The sequence below is a fragment of the Silurus meridionalis genome, chromosome 28 (genome assembly GCF_014805685.1).
Source record: "Silurus meridionalis isolate SWU-2019-XX chromosome 28, ASM1480568v1, whole genome shotgun sequence".
Lineage (NCBI taxonomy): Eukaryota > Metazoa > Chordata > Actinopteri > Siluriformes > Siluridae > Silurus > Silurus meridionalis.
The window spans coordinates 14983477-15000394 of NC_060911.1; the positions used below are offsets into that span (position 1 = coordinate 14983477).

The 16918-nt window shown below is 36.3% G+C and overlaps 1 protein-coding gene across 8 annotated transcripts; it reads right to left on the reverse strand.

Moving 5' to 3' along the window:
- Window positions 1-316: 316 nt before the first annotated feature.
- Window positions 317-16027, reverse strand: LOC124381519. 8 transcript variants are annotated; one of them, XR_006924860.1, is made up of 6 exons: window positions 15841-16016; window positions 9393-9698; window positions 9024-9305; window positions 7908-8048; window positions 7519-7589; window positions 5370-7176 (listed from the first exon to the last, which is right to left on the reverse strand). XR_006924860.1 is itself a non-coding variant. In XM_046843233.1 (5 exons), the coding sequence occupies exons 1-5, from the start codon at window positions 15890-15892 to the stop codon at window positions 444-446; spliced, it is 879 nt and encodes a 292-aa protein (XP_046699189.1). In that variant the 5' UTR covers window positions 15893-16027; the 3' UTR covers window positions 317-443. The 8 variants fall into 8 exon arrangements, 3 of the variants coding, with proteins under 3 accessions (XP_046699189.1, XP_046699191.1, XP_046699190.1); XR_006924859.1 differs by having other exon boundaries at window positions 7912-8048; window positions 15841-16015; XR_006924863.1 differs by lacking the exon at window positions 15841-16016 and adding an exon at window positions 14130-14345 and having other exon boundaries at window positions 7912-8048.
- Between the last annotated feature and the right edge of the window lie 891 nt (window positions 16028-16918).

The following is a 16918-nucleotide window of genomic DNA, read 5'->3' on the forward strand; positions in this document are numbered from 1 at the left end:
AGTTTGAGGAGAAACAAATGGCAAAGTTTTGTACACATAAAGTTCCACATTTAGTCTCCATTTGCTGCTATAAGAAGCTCCACTCTGCTGGGAAGATGTTCCACCAGATTTTGTGAAGATTTTGTGGAGATTTATTCAGCTATAAGGGTGTTAGTAAAGTCAGGTTCACATTCATCACAAAGGTGTTCAATAGGGTTGGAGCTCTATAGCAGATCTTCCACTCCAACCCATGGAAAGCAGATCTTCATGGTGCTGGAACAGGTTTGGGTCTCCAAATTTAAGTGAAGTGAAAATTTCATGCTACTGCATAAAAATCATTTGAATTTGTTTCTAAACATTATTTTTCTTTCTGTCTCTCTGTACATGTGGAATGAGAGTGACAGGAGAAGATGAAACCATAATCAGGTCTTACTGTTCACTTTATCTTCTCTTTCTGATGAAAACTAATTGTCAGAGAAGATAAGCAAATCATCTGAGAGATCACTTGAGAACATCGTTGGCTCATACCACACTGTTGTGGTCACAGACAGAATCTCGTGTATTTTCCTGGATGGAGAAAAAGAATAGGAGAAAAAGAGAGAGAGAGAAATTAGTGTATCTGAGAGGAACACTGAGTTCATTCCAGCACACTATAGATGATGATTAAAGTGTCAACCATCATGTTCCTGAGAGCAGAAACAGTTACATTTGTTTCAAAAAAACTTCTTCAGACTGATACCTGTCTTCTGTAAAACATCTGGATTCATATTTCCTGCTCACAGCAATCACCACAACAGTCATCACTGACATCACAGCACACACCAGTGGCATTAACACTGTGCTCATCACCGGAGCCTCCACATCTGGAAGAACATCTGGAAAAACATCATTTTTTTAATTAGAATGATTTATAACTGAACATCTAAAGCTGCCATCAGTACACGTGTCCTGCAGAGGTGATCTCCTGTGTGCTCTAACGTGTGTGTGCTTTCTGAAACATGGATATAAGTGTGTGTGCAAGGAGAAGATCAATAACAATATTCTCACATGTTCAACCCGTCATCTGGTCTCGTACCTGTGTTCAGAGAGCAGTGGTGTGTGAGGTTGATTCTGGTTCTTTCATTACTGACTGGATTGGAGGACACACAGCTGAAGGTCTTTGATCTGAGATTATCGCTCTTCTTTATTTCTAGAAGAAGATTCAGTGTGATGTTGCTGCTGCTGGTGTGGTTTAATAAAACATCATCTTCATACAAAGACAGCATCAGTCCTCTGCTGTTCCTCACAGAACACAGCACTGAACAGAACTCTGAAGAAGAGGGGGTGGTCTTCATCACCTGAGGAGCTGAAACTCTCTCTGTACAGAAACATGAAGATCCTCATGAGTTAGAAATGTACTGTTCTTCACTGTTTCTCTCTAAAATCAAGAGAGAAATGAACTCACCGTACACCTCCAACTGATATTCCTGTATTCTCTTCGGGTCTCTAGTGCTCTCCACTGTGTAAAGTCCTGAATCATCTGTTCTCAGGTCTGAGAGAGTGAAGAGCCCAGTCAGACTGAGCCACTGAAGACGATTCACAAACTTCTCACTAGAATTTGTGTCACTCTGTTTATTAAACACCTGTCCAACTGTGTCACCTTTATACATTAATGTCCCAGAAACTGGTACACTGGTACTAAATGTCACAGATTCTCCTACAGCATGGATCAACTCCTGACCTGAAGATCCACCAACAGATCTGAAGATCTCTGAAAGAGAAAACAGAACCGAGAGTCTGATGAAAGAGTCGTAATAAATCACATACAAAGAAAACTGCAGAGAAATCTATAATCTTATAAATCACCCAAATTATTCACCAAAAAAATGTCTGATTCTGAATAAAATTATGATAAAAATTAGATCACAGGTACATCATCATCATCATCATCATCATCATCATCATCAGCCATAACAACTTACTGTTTCCTGTTGATAAATTGGAGTTTATTTGTGATCTCGGTGTTGTACATGTGAACACTGGATGTGGGTGAGGGAACTAAAGCTCATGTCCATGTTACATCTCATCTCATTTCATTTCACTTTCTCTCCTTTTTACTAATAAAATTTAAATGTAATGAATTTTCAATTCTGTTATTTTTCTCTGTAAATGTTGATCATCACAGTGAAATATTCAGAGCAGGAACCTGCAGCTGTGTACAGAATGAAACTCTCTCGGCGTGTGGTGAAGAATCTACAGCACACACTTTTCATTTATTTCTATAATCAGTAATAAAATCTCTGAGGAGAAAATCTTACCTGATATGAAAAGGAAAAGCAGACGATGAAAACATCTCCTCATTCTGCTCTACACTTTATTTATTCAGCAGGAACGCAAAGCTGGAGGATAAACATGAGGTGGAGCTTCAGACGACTGACTCACTTTTCAGACTGCTGATCTTTCAGATCTTTCTCAGTATTTCTCTGTTGAACTTCCCTTTTCTCACTCTCTTACCATCAGATTTCTCTCTTAACTATCTACCTTTTTTTATTTTTAATAAAAAATAATAATAATAATAAATAAATAACAGCACAGTACCAATATCACCACATGGTGTTTATGAGCAATAAAAATAACTTTTCACATAATTTTTAACTTTCAAAGCCCATCATGACCCATCATGAACATCATCACTGCCCCAACGATGATGATGATGATGATGGAATCCTTCAGTGTACTTTACATTCGATGTTTCCTAAATAAATCTTGGGAAATAATTATGTAGTTTAATAACATTAGGAGATCATGGTGCTGATGCTAACACACAAATACTGTATACTATTACACTATACGCACCAGTAGCAGTATCAGTACAGGACACCAGGTGGCAGCAGATCGTAGGTTTTAATCATATTTGAAAGAGCGGAACGGGTTTTTTACACCGACTCAATGAATGAATAAAAGTTAAGGATTATATCTTATATATGTCAGATTGTAAACTAATTTAAACACTAGATTGATTGTTTGTGGGGGATTTTTGAGTTCTTGGTGTGTGGTGTTGAATCAGGGAGCCGAGAGCGATAAAAAAGATGGCACGTGTTTGCAGGAACACACTGATACAACATGCAATTCTGAGATAGAAAATTCTGTTCAAAATGTATTCTAAACCAATTCCGTATTGTTCTGGTATCACAGTGTGTCATCATATTTATATATGAACAATTATTTAGTGAGGGAAATTTTGCATTTTGAGAGAATATATTGAAAAGATATTACAATAAGTATGGATTTTCATGGTTTCTCCTGGAGAACATTGCTATTTTTTTGTTAAACATTTCCACCCAACTCATTTTATCCAGTTCTGTTGAAGGGAGCCAATAAACCTGGGGTTTAATGTGATATTATATGCAGCAAAACAAATGAGAAATACTGTAATAGCACATGCAGGCCACATGGTTCTCACGTGGTGCACTGTGTGAAAAAATGTGAGACCATTAACCACACACACACACACACACACACACACACACAGACATACAGACAGACAGACAGACAGCGAGTCTGTGAGGACAAAACCACATATTTCGTTTGAAATGCACAGGAAGAGCTGAAGTGTGAAACGCCTGTCCTGCTACAGTTTAATGCTACATCCTGCACCACGTCTTATTATAATTATAAACTCTTAATCTCTTCATCTCTGCTACAAGTGTATTGATATGGTATTAGAGTATGATGTAGAATCAGCCCTGTGGTCACACTAGGAAATGATCGAGCTGCTGCTTGTAGTGATTCACTGCTAATGGTTGTGGGTGTGGCCAGTTTATTTAGTTGTTTTTATTTATGTTGATATATATATCGTCTATATCTCAAAAACTGATGCAACAATTAGATAAAAATCGCTTATTTGATTCACGCCACATCGAGTAGGATTTTATTGTTGTTTCAGCGATCTACAGTTCAGTACGCAGTGTCACGAAACAACGTTCCCACAGAACCAAGGTGCCACAAAACCAGACAAGATTACGCACAACACACACTGACTAGGACACTACATGAAGTGCAAAAACATTGTGTGAAAAACAACACAAAACAGAATAAAAGCAGAAGTTTATTAGTGAAGCAGTGACAAAACACAGCAAGCACCTTAGGTTCATCAGAGTCAAAAAGAACCCAGGGCAGTTCTTCTCAGATATTTTATACTTTCAGCTTGTAATGAAAATGGAGTTTCACTTTAAATTCATATTGAGTGTAAAAACTGAGTGATGGCCAAAATGGTCAGCTGATGTTATTGTTTAAATGGTCACGGTCACGTACACATTTACTGAGAAACGTTCCTTGTTTTCTAAAATCAGTATTCTGTGCGATATTTAAACCATTTTAGGATACAGCCCATTTGGTGTTTATCTTGCTGTGGGTCAAGGCAGTCTGTAATGTGGCAAATGAGTTTGTCCATATAATAATAAATACTCTACATGTTACAGTGTTTGTTTAGCGGGAATTTGAGAAAACAGTTCCAATGAATTTATTTATGTGAGTTCACACTAAGAATTCAACCATTACATCAACCAAACATTATAACTGGCTCATTTACTGTAATGTGCTGAAGACCATCACATTGATATCATCAACATGCTTAAAATGTTCCTGCTAGCCTTTGGATTTTCAGGAAATACAAAAAAAGGTTGACTAGAACTCCAGTGCTTATGTAACTCCACTGGCTCCCAGTCTCATGTAGTATTAAAGTTCTTTTATTTTTGCATAAGAGCCCACACGGTCACCATTCAAGGTTCATCCAGACCATCAAGGCTGTGGTCACGTCACATTATGTGAGTATAAGTCATGCTTTTAAACATATTGATTGGTATTCTATTAAAATCTCCATCAGTGAACAGTTGATAACCTAAAAAATGATGGAACTTTAATTAATAAATGATTGGTGTTGAGGATGAGGATGGATGTCCTTCTGAGGCTGGTTCCTCTCAAGGTTTCTCCTCATACCATCTCAGGAATAAACTTATTTATTAACTTAAAATTTTTTGGTACAAGACTTTGGTCATCAGTTGTTTTTCAGTGTGATTTATAGATAAATGTCTGACTGAAGACGAAGAAGAAGTCTGACTAAAATATTCTTCTTAATTCTATTTTCCTTCCTTGTCTCTGTATTAATGAGTGGTGAGCAGACACCTAAAATTAAAAAATTTTCTGCTGTTGAGTTAAATAGAAGAAATCAGGAAGTGGAGAAACGTGGTCTGCACGCACCTCATGTCCGCTCTAAACCATCATTCTGGCGTCAGTGTTTATTAATATAAACTGTTATATTTGATCTGTAAAGAAATTCAATTGCTGCTTGGTCGATAAAATCAACTGAATAATAATAAATAAATAAAAATCATTGAAGCCATTCAGAGATGTTGAAATCAAGTCGCTTGTTGCTTTATTGTGAAAATGTTGTGGAATTAATGACAGAACTTCAGGGGAAAAACATTAAGCAAATCTATAACCTCACAACAACATTTTACCACACACACAAACACAAATATAAGAATACACACAATACTCAGTGGAGAGATTTCCCCAGTAATACTGGTTATTCAAATTAATATGCAAAACGTGACGTGAGAAAAATCCAAATTCACAGCAGTGTATAAAGATATCTCAGGATTATGAGGGAAAAATTGTTACAATGGCAGTAAAACATAATAATGTGATGATCCGGGTGTAGGTGTGAGGTGTTACAGGTTGTTGGTGAACGATGTGGAGGTGAAGAACGACCCGAGGAGAACTGGAGAGCATTAAAATGGTGTAAGGCCACACCCCGAGCTGTGGATTATCACGTTACCATGGTCACTTCCCAGCACTGAGGCGTTAAAACTGTCATTGCTGTTTGCAGAGTAAACTGTGTAGTGTAGTTGTGCTGTTTCTCTACCAGTAATGAAGCTGTTGGTTTGAACGTCTGGTGTGTTTTTTGGTATTTTCTGTTCGATTTTGTAAATTTAATTTCTCCCGGTTGTCAAATTTATCTTGTGCTTTTACCCAAGTTGCCATATTCACCAATAATCCTCCATAGCTCTATAAAGAAATGCCTGTAATATCCGTGTCACTGGATGGAACATGTTTATAGGTTTGAACGCATACCTTCCAGCCAATCAGATTTGAGTATTTAGACTGCCTGTAATATAAAACCTGTCATTACCACCAAGCAGATGGTCTGATGATTGTTGCTTTAGCTATATGAGGATGGATTTATAACAATTGGACAGGATAATGGACAGGTACTGTGTTTCCCACTGGCCTATGAACCCTCACACTTGAATAAACGATGTCACGTGTATGTTTGTGCAGCTGTTAAATTTTCACACTACACGCATTGTATACTGATACTGTGAGCACAGAAAACCTGGTCTTTCTTTTGTACTCATCACTCGTTTCGTGATCGTCACCCATTTTCCTTTTTTCACTTCCATGTTATGTTTTTTTTTATTATGTGTGTTGCCTTGTGTTAATCATTTGTGTTTTTAAACAATTTACCCACTTTTATTTTCAGATTATTGCATGTTTGGTGTGACAATTGGACCATTTTGACCTGAAAGAGCCTGGCTTGATCAGAATGCTTAGGATTATGTTCTTCACAGTTTGTAATATAATAACTATAATTCATCTTTAACTTCTGTCGCATTTCTGCGCCAATAAACTTGAGGGTTCTTTTTTCCTGGATTCCCCTTAACTGAATTACCCGGACTCGCTCCCACACAATAAACAGGGAACTGAATACATTAATGACTTTTTTTTTTTTTACAACCACATCAGATAAAAGAACAGCTGCACACTGAGCTCTACATTCTGTACACCCGTGTGTTTACATTGGCAGAATAAAGAAGGTTGAAAATAATAATAACTCACTATTTATTCAAATAAATAGTATACATTATGAAACAAAGACATTGAAAATGAAAGAAGGCATTTAAGTACAAATGCTGTTTAATGGACAATTTAGATAAATTTTTAAAACTGATCTAAATTGAAATTGAAATTGTTGGAATTAAATATTTTTATGAAATGTCTGGGGCCAATCTTTTTATATAATACAGTAAAATACTTCAGTTCCGTTCAGTTATTTTCGGTGCCATCGGACGTTCTTCCAAATGTAACCCGGTCATAAACAGTTGTTAGTGGACATGCTTCTGAGACATCCTCTGAGGCAGGTTCTGGTATATTTGGCTGAGAAAGAGACAGAGAGAGAATTCAGTGCATTTATATGTCAGTAACAGTGACTGTTATACTGTAACTCAGTGTTTCTACTCTTTCTAATCCGACTCTTTCATCAGAACTCGTTACAGCACACTGTACACATTGATAATGGTGTGAGAGTTAGACATCACAGAGTGCAGAAACAGTCAAATGCATTCAGACCACAGACTAGAGGAAGAAGAGCTGTAACCACAAAAGTCTCCATCTTGTAAAACTCAGATGCTTTGTGAGAAGCACTACTGCACAGCACATTCTACTTCGGTATTTATAGTAAAATGTTTATCACTGACTGTCAGTCCATCGCTTACTGACCTGCGTGGGTTTTTTATGATTTATCACCGAATAAAAGACTTCGTCAGTCTGTCCTTCAGTTGCTAAGGAGTCTGCAAAGATAAAAATAATGTTTTGTATGGGTCAGTAATGAGAGACTGACAGACACTGACTCATACTGATCACATGATAATCAGCCTGGCAGACAGTAGATCAAGAAAATAGGGAAATTATTGAATAAATTATTTTTATGCGGCTCTGTGTGTATTTTCTGGTGTGTACTTTATTTATCTGAGATAGAAATAAATTCCTAAATAGCAAAACAGGAATCATCTACAGGGTTTCAGGTTCAATAAGACGTGCAAAGAGACGGAGAAGGACATTTCACTTCTGCTTTTTTGTTCCCTCAAAGGTGATCAAAAGACTAATACCTGCCTTGTGTTCGCCGAGGCGCTGCGTTCTGTTTTTTTCTGTAAAGAAACACTACCATCACGATCACCAGCAGCACTGAACCCAGAGAACATATGACAGCAAGGACCACATGGTTCCGAGAAGTTGTTTCAGGTTATCATCTGTAAAAACAGAACATTGATTAAAACACACACAAAACATGACGATTAGAGATGATCAAGTGTCATTTTACATTAATAACACTGTTCTGTGTAAATGCTTCATGATCACTGCTAATCCAGTTATTATTCATATTTATACCTGCTTTTAAATGAGACATGCGGCTATTTAACGTCTCTAAATTCAGCCTTTCACTGAAAAATCTCACATCCTAGAAGATTTAAAGTGTCCACAGGTGCGAAGATGAAACCTGGTGTGTGTACGTCAAAAGCTGATATTGGGGGAAAATGTGCCACTGTGTGATATGTCCTTTATAAAGCAGATGTATTGTTTGCATGATTGTTTTTATTAGTACCAAAAACCACCTACAAGTTTCAACTGAAAACGAAGCGTATTTTGATATAAACTTCTTGGACGTGAATCAACCTGTTCCTCAAGGGTATTTCAGCCACACCCACACCCACACACACACACACACACACACACACGATAATGCACTACATGGCACTAATGATTAGGGTGGTATCAGAGATACAGCTACAGGCATTATGGTGGATGAGATATAACTATTTATCTCACATATAACGGGTCACAGCACCGCATTTTCATCCGTCAGCAGTTTAAGTGATGATGGAAAAGTGTGTATATACAGAACTGAAAATAAGAGCAAGTAATGGGATATTAGGAGATGTAGATTATAAAGTGTGGTATCAGCAGTTCAATGGAATTCAATAGAGTTACAGGTTTATCACTCTTTGAGAGAACTTTCTCACTCTGCTCATTTCAGGGTTTTGTAATGGAGTCATAGAGGTTCATCTCATTTGTGATTGGCTCAGTTGATGAATGCTCTATAAAAGCAGTTCTGTGAGTAGTGCAGGTTTCTCACTCTGATCCATTACACATTATTTTACAGCTCATTGATTACAAAATCACCTTATAACTGACAGTGTTGTGTATTTTACAGTCTGGTCTCCTACCTGTGTTCAGAGAGCAGTAGTGTGTGAGGTTGATTCTGGTTCTCTCATTGCTGACTGGATTGGAGGACACACAGCTGAAGGTCTTTGATCTAAGATTATCGCTCTTCTTTATTTCTAGAAGAAGATTCAGTGTGATGTTGCTGCTGCTGGTGTGGTTTAATAAAACATCATCTTTATACAAAGACAGATTCAGTCCTCTGCTGTTCCTCACAGAACACAGCACTGAACAGAACTCTGAAGAAGAGGAGGTGGTCTTCATCACCTGAGGAGCTGAAACTCTCTCTGTACAGAAACATGAAGATCCTCATGAGTTAGAAATGTACGTTTCTTCACTGTTTCTCTCTAAAATCAAGAGAGAAATGAACTCACCGTACACCTCCAACTGATATTCCTGTTTTTTCTTTGGGTCTTTAACGCTCTCCACTGTGTAAAGTCCTGAATCATCTGTTCTCAGGTCTGAGAGAGTGAAGAGCCCAGTCAGACTGACCCACTGAAGACGATTCACAAACTTCTCCCTAAGATTTGTGTCACTCACGTTATTAAACACCTGTCCAACTGTGTCACCTTTATATATTATATTCCCAGAAACTGGGACACTGGTATTGAATGTCACAGATTCTCCTACAGCACGGATCAACTCCTGACCTGAAGATCCACCAACATATCTGAAGATCTCTGAAAGAGGAAACAGAACGAGAGATTAATGGAAGAGTCGTAATAAATCACATTATTTTATTTAATGTAAAATAAAACATAAATCATTCAAATGCACTAAAACCTTCCTATGTGTTTATTACCCATGGATTTTTCTCATATTCTCAATGTGAAATTTATGGATTTGCCTCAACACAAACTTTAACCTTCTACATCTTCCTAATTAAAAAAGACGACTGTTATTAGGACTAAACATCGAAAAACTCAGTAACATTTTAACTTAAGTTACAGTCATGCTTGAAAAATCCAGTAAATGATTAGCTACATTTTAGTGTGTTATCTTGAATTTTTTGTCAATGTTAAATAGTTTGTTGTAAAAAAAACACCTTAACCTCTCAGTTTTATTGATCAGGGCTGAAACAACAATTGTGTTAATTGTAATATTAAAACTTGTTGTGTAGCTTTTTTTCCCTCATGACTGTAACTGGTGTATTTGGGAAACAAAAAAGACAAAATGAAATTGAAATGTAGCCTGTATGAAGGTGAGACTGTAACATTATAGAAATTAAAAAAACATTTTAATGTTATATTCTAAATTATTATATGTTCAATGAAGCACAACAAATATACATGAAATCTTGGGCTAACAGATTGTTAGAACACAGGATCTTAACTCAAGTGTCCTAGTTCTTCAGAACCTGATACTGTCTTCATCTATATACTATAAAATATTATTATATTATTTATAAACCCAGGTGATGGTGCTGAGTTCCATCTGGCTTTGTTTAAAGAATGAAATGAAACTCTTAACCATCTCCACGCATCACCTGAGGATTAGAACAATCACACTTCTCATTTCCTCACCTGTACTTCTCTTCTCACGACACTGATCCTTCCTCATACGAGCGAATAAATACTTCAGTGTTTAACTGTCATCTAAATAATGCATGATGCTGAAAGAATAAAGTCACTTTAATGTGGTTTATTGTGGTTGTGTAGAGTTTTGATTTCGAGGTGGTGGATTTTGTTCAGGTTCCTGGTCAGTATTTAATAGTAGTTAATATACTTTCACTTCTCACTGATGAAGGAAACAGAGGGTTTGTGTCCAAACCAAACCTGAATATTTTGGGTCTTTAATGAACAAAATATCAGAAATATTGATTAGTGTTAATTGTATAATTATGTGTAATTCTGTGGTAATTATGAAGCTTTTTTGAACTTCAGTTAGCATTTCCGTTAGCATTAGCTTCTCAGTGAATAGGATAAACAGACTTTGGCGTGTGAGAAGACGGATAAATAATTGAATTAGTCGAAATTCATTTAATCTGTATAACGATTTTTACAATGGACATTGTCTCGAAGAAGCTTTACACAGCAGTTATAAGATTGTATAAAAGATAAAAATCTTCTCCTGAATCTTTTTGCTTTCTTTCCCTAAATGTATTGAACTTTGAACAACTGTTAGCACAGTTAGCATGCTAATCTCAACACTTCACCCAGTAACCCAGATATTTCATCTTCTACAGCATTAAATTACCTCAGAACTTTCACATACTCTGCTCGAGAACATGTTCTGCTCTTAATTTTTTTATATTTTACAGTTTCAGTCTGAGTAATGTGATGAAGCACTAGTAGTAATGTGACACCACTGTTTTCAATTTCACTTTTTGGATCATTTTATAATATATTTCTTTGAAATGTTTCCATCTCTTATGGAAATCCTAAAAGCCATGCGTTATAATATTTTTTTTCTTTAGAATTTTCTCATGTTTACGACTTAATTGTCTCGTGAGTGTTTTATCGCTATTACGAGAAACCATAGAAACGAGAAACCGCCATGTGCGCTGCCACAAATGGCTATAATTACTATCCACGATGCTGCTTATAGAACATGCTCTTACAGCGAATATACAAAATGAGGTACTCGTGAGGAAACAATGTTGTCGTTATGTCAAGATCAGGAGAAAATTTGTCGTAATAACAAGAAAACAAGAAAGAAAAATGTATTATATATAATGCACGGCATCTTAGGACTTCTGTAATTTCCAGTTCATTTACACTGTTCAGATTTATAACGCTAAAAGAAAAGAAAATGACTAATTGTATTGTTCAACTGTTAAATTAACTTTAAACGTTATGTATTTTTATTTTATTAAAATTGAAGCAGGTGGTTCAGTTTACGTCCATATGACACAACTTTCTGCTTTTTGATATTAAAAAAGCAGACTATGGTGTAAGTTGTCCAACTATTTAAGAGCAAAAAAAGATAAGAAAAGCAGACACACTGCCGCAGTAATAATAATAATAATAATCCATTGCTGCACAGTATAATACTGTATAATTCCTTGAGATTACAGTATGGGTGTGTATGGTGGTAATTACAGAACTCTATGGTGTGTGTGTAATTATAGTAAATCTGTCATAATACAGTAAAGCGTCTACTGAAAAAATCTGTATTTTTAAATCGCTTTCTACAGTAAGTTTCTCCTACATCATGTACTAATCAGGACTCATGTATACATCATTAAGATAAAAATCATCCACTTTCTGGTGAGTCAATTTTATAATGATATTTTTGTAGCTACTGGTTTACGCAAAGTCCTACTTTTATTCACTGCAGTGATTCAGCCTCCTGCGTCAGTTCATTTATAACCCATGATGCACTTCATACCTATTACACAATGTTTTCCACAGAGCGACTGATGCACTTTAATTAGAAATTTACTTCACAATTAAAAAATAGAAGAAATGAGTTTGACTGGTAGAAATATTGTCTCCTGTGTTCATCCAGTTTCAGACCTCAGAAAGTTTCACGCTCAGGTGACTGTGCAGCTTCTCCTTCAGCTTCCGTGCATTGTTTTAATGCAACTATGCAACAGAACCGAGACTTCATGCACACCGTGGTTAACCGTCTCCAATCCCACCATGATGTTTACTCGCCCACTGACTTTCCACTCTTCACGCAAGAAGTCTACATGAAAATCCAGTCTATAAAAGCTCATTCTTTCCCAGTCAAAAGAGAAATTGTTCTCATACTGTGCTTAGAAATACACAAAGCAGGCTTCTATGCTCTGTGGTGAACCATAACGATGACAACTTTTCACGTCCTATTTCAATTTCTTCACAAAACTCGATTCAGTGCCTCTTCTCACCCGCAGTGTGTACACAATTGGGTTCTTGGGTTCTTACTTGTCGCATCTGAGTCTGCATTCTCAGGTACTTTTGGGTTGCATGCACAATTGTGGCCGATGTGGTGTTTGATAAAGCACATCTGGAACAACTGATTCTGTCAGAATGTTAGCTGGTTCAAAAGTAAACTCTCACTCGCCCCATATTTATCTTCTTATAAAAAAGAAATGTCTCTTGTATGGTATTGTAAACACGACCGCTTCTTCTCAAAAGGTGCATCAATGCACTACCTTCATTTTCTTACTTTATTCTTTCTCTATAAGCTTCACAATATAAAATAAGTGTCTGTTGAGTGTGATTCTCATGACACCAAGCAGCTACGCTATTATTAGTGTAAAACTGGCTGCTTCTGGGGAAAAAGTCTACATGGTTGATGAGTTAATATAGAAAACACTTCGGAAAATATATGCAGAAGATTTTCCCCAAAACACTGAAATGTGTTTGTACGTGAAGGACTTTTTTTCAACAAGGGCGTAATGTGTTTACTGTAAACACTTCATTAGGAACTGTGTTCCATATCTGTTCAGGATGCAGCTTCATTTTTCCATTCTTTAGTGTTTCCTCTTCTTTTTTTTTTTTTTATCTCTCATAAATGATCTTTTCCTGTTAGTAATTTTCTTAACAGCACTACGCAAGCTGCTCAGACCCTCAGGAAATCCTGTTTGGATAAAGAGGCACCGTGTATAAAAGTAAAGAGACCGAACCTAAAAGATCAACATAATAATGTGGAAGCAAAAACGACAAAACGAAACCATTCCTTGTTACCCTCTGTGTCATTTGAATAGCAAATATAATGTGCATCCTTCAACTGAAAAAGAACAAAGAGAACTCCGATCCTGTTCACCATGCCATCTGATTAACGATTTTATTAAAAATAAAATGTAAAATAAATGTGTGAATATATTACATTTAATTTGTTTATTCATTTAAACCCCATAGTAGTTTTATCTTCATGATATTCACCCAAATAATAATGTTATAAATGTTATTGCTCTTTGATTGAATTCAAGGTTATTTTCTTTCATGTAGTTCTTTTATCTGACTATAAAGACGACCTCGTTGATATTGATACTGCAGTTTGTCTTGTTCGCTACTGTAACAGGAGCCAAAGCGTCAGTACAGAAGGTCAAATAGCAACCGGTTTTTATTTGTTTACAGGCGACTGAGAGACATTTTAGTTCTTACTTATCTAAAAGAAAAAAAAATAGGATCTAACCAAAGAACTCAAGTACTTCTAATGTATAAGAGAAGGAAAACACTTACGTGATAGAAAGAGGAAAAGTAGAACAAAACATGTCTTCATCTTGCTTTACAGTCCAGACTTCATTTTTACTTTTACACAACTAATGTCCACAACCGAACAATGAAATAAACACAAATATATTTTAGTTCATTTTAAGCAGTTGAAATAATGAAATGTGCTGGAATAAAGAAATATTCTGAAAGGATCGTATAGCACTAAAAGCATCACTAGTGGGTGGAGCCGTCGAGGGAGGGTTTTTTCCACTGATACAGATTTGCTATTCACCAGAGACAGAATCACATGTTTGGCCAATTCCAGACCTCAGAGCATAAAAGCCATGCGCTGATTTCACCGATCATCTATCTGTAGAGAATGCAGCCTGAAGGACTGTTTACATGTCCAGCAGAACACACAGTCAGCCATTCGAGCTTCTCCTCTACACTGAGCAGCTCCATACAGACATCAGCAAACAAAAACTCCTGCTGTTATAATATAGTGATGTACAGATATATTTTAAAGAGTTTTCATTTTGGATTTCTGAATTGATTTATTTGTATTGCAGTATTTACGCACTAATTGTTTATTAATTTGCTGTATTGAACGCTGATGATGGACTGGTGTAATTCAGAGAAAGCAGGGGACAGAAAAAGGACGTCCTCCTTACATACACAAGCAGCAAAGCCAAATACGCTGTTATTATACTTTATGAAATCTGAGCACAATAAATAGTTATATTAAAAGTTATTCCAAAACACAGAGTGAACGCTGAAATCTTCTTGCCTTTTACATGAAAAAGAAAAATCTGTGATGCATCAGTGGCACACTAGCAGTAGTTCTGTTTCTAGTTGAAAAAGGTCTACCAGTTGAACCAGGGGGATTCTTTTTATAGTAAATGGATGTTTCAGCAGGGAATTAAATCCACTGAGAGAGAGAGAGAGAGAGAGAGAGAGAGAGAGAGAAAATGGGAAAAAGATCCCCACTTGAAGTAAACACAACCATTAGAGTCAGTCTGTATCTTATCACTAAGGAAACACACACACACACACACACACACACACACACACACGAGTTTAATAACCTACAAATGAAAGGGAGTTAAAAAGATGAAATATTTCTCATCTCTCAGCTGTAGATGTGAACAACAACATTTACAACATTATTACACAATTATTATCTATTTGATTCACTGGCTAATGTTTCGTTCTTTTTGTAAACACTGATCTCTATAATTAAATATAAACAAAATAACGTCAATATTTTGGAAGCAGGGGAGACATTTGCAGACCAACATCGCCCTCTACCGTTCATAAATATACATCACGTGTCATTCATTCGCTGTTTCTCCATTTATTTATTTATCCATTATATACTACACATTTACAGCATTTACTGACCTCAATTATTGATTTTTTCAAGAATTGATTTTATTGTTCAAAAAATAGATTTGAATCATACATGTAACTTCTTCGTGATCGCAAAAGGGAAAAAGTAAAACTCTTCCGGAACGCGGAACAAAATCTCTCAGAAATACGGCAAAAACAATCAAAATACAGTCTTCATAGCAACACAAAAAACAAATTCAGAAACAAGACTTACACTGGGGAAACTCGACACTGGAAAAAATAAACTCGGAAACGAGCCACATGACATCAACAAACGCGCACCAAACAGACACACAGGGAAACTTAAATGCCCATCAGGGGGGTATTCCAGAAAGCTTGGTTAACTTACCATTTGATAAATCATAACCTCTGGGTTGATTTACCCCAAACAGGCATACCATGAGTATGTCGGTTCCAAAACACCTGAGAAGAGTTAGTTTAATCAACCTCCAACTGGTTACCCAGAGGTAATGCGCGTGCACGGTGCATTTATAAAGACATTCTCAATGGATCGCCGATTTCACGAGTCACCATGGAAACTCAAAGCGGAAAAAAGAGAGCAGTGTATTTCACAGAGGCGGAGTTTACAGAGGCGGAGTTGAAGGTTTTAATGCACGCTTATGAGGAGTTTAAGCCAATAATATTAAAAAGAAGCAATACAGCTGCATCAGCTAAAGCAAGAGAGTTGACTTGGCAAAAAATACCGGACAGAGTAAATGCGTGAGTGTATTAAATTACAAATTTGGTATTGGCTCCCGTTTTATTATAATGCAAAATAATGAAGTATGACTTATACATCCTTTTGAATATGTTATATCACTATGAAAGCATTTACTTTTCCTGCAATTTATTTTTTTAGTTTAAAATAATAATGTATATTTCTTATTTAATAAGCTGTAATCCTCCTGGAGCCACAAGAACTTTAAGCCAAGTCAAAATGAAACACAAAAACATTCTTCAAATAGGTAATATTTGATTACACAATTACTGAACTATTATTATAACAGGATTTAGTATATTCATTCTGTCATGTAGCTAATAAAAAGAAGACTGAAGCCCGTCTAACTGGCGGGGGTCCACCACCACCTCCCCTCACGCCCTCTGAGGAGCTGGCTCTGTCCCTTAATAAAGGGCGACCAGTGGTTGCTGGCATTCCAGGGGGCAGTTCATCACACACACCATGCACCACAAGTGATGGTGAAAAAATTGTGAAATGTAAGTTTACCTCTATGATTTGTTTTAATTTTTTTGTCCTAATAAATTACTATCTCTGTCACTTAAAGGCTTTTTGAACAAGATAAATTTTTATGTAGGGTTATTTTTTTTAACTGCATATGATGTATAGGCTACTGTGATCTTACTCTGACATTTTACTCTTTTCATGTATTATTTTCTTTGATAATATTGAGAATTTAATGGGTTGTGTG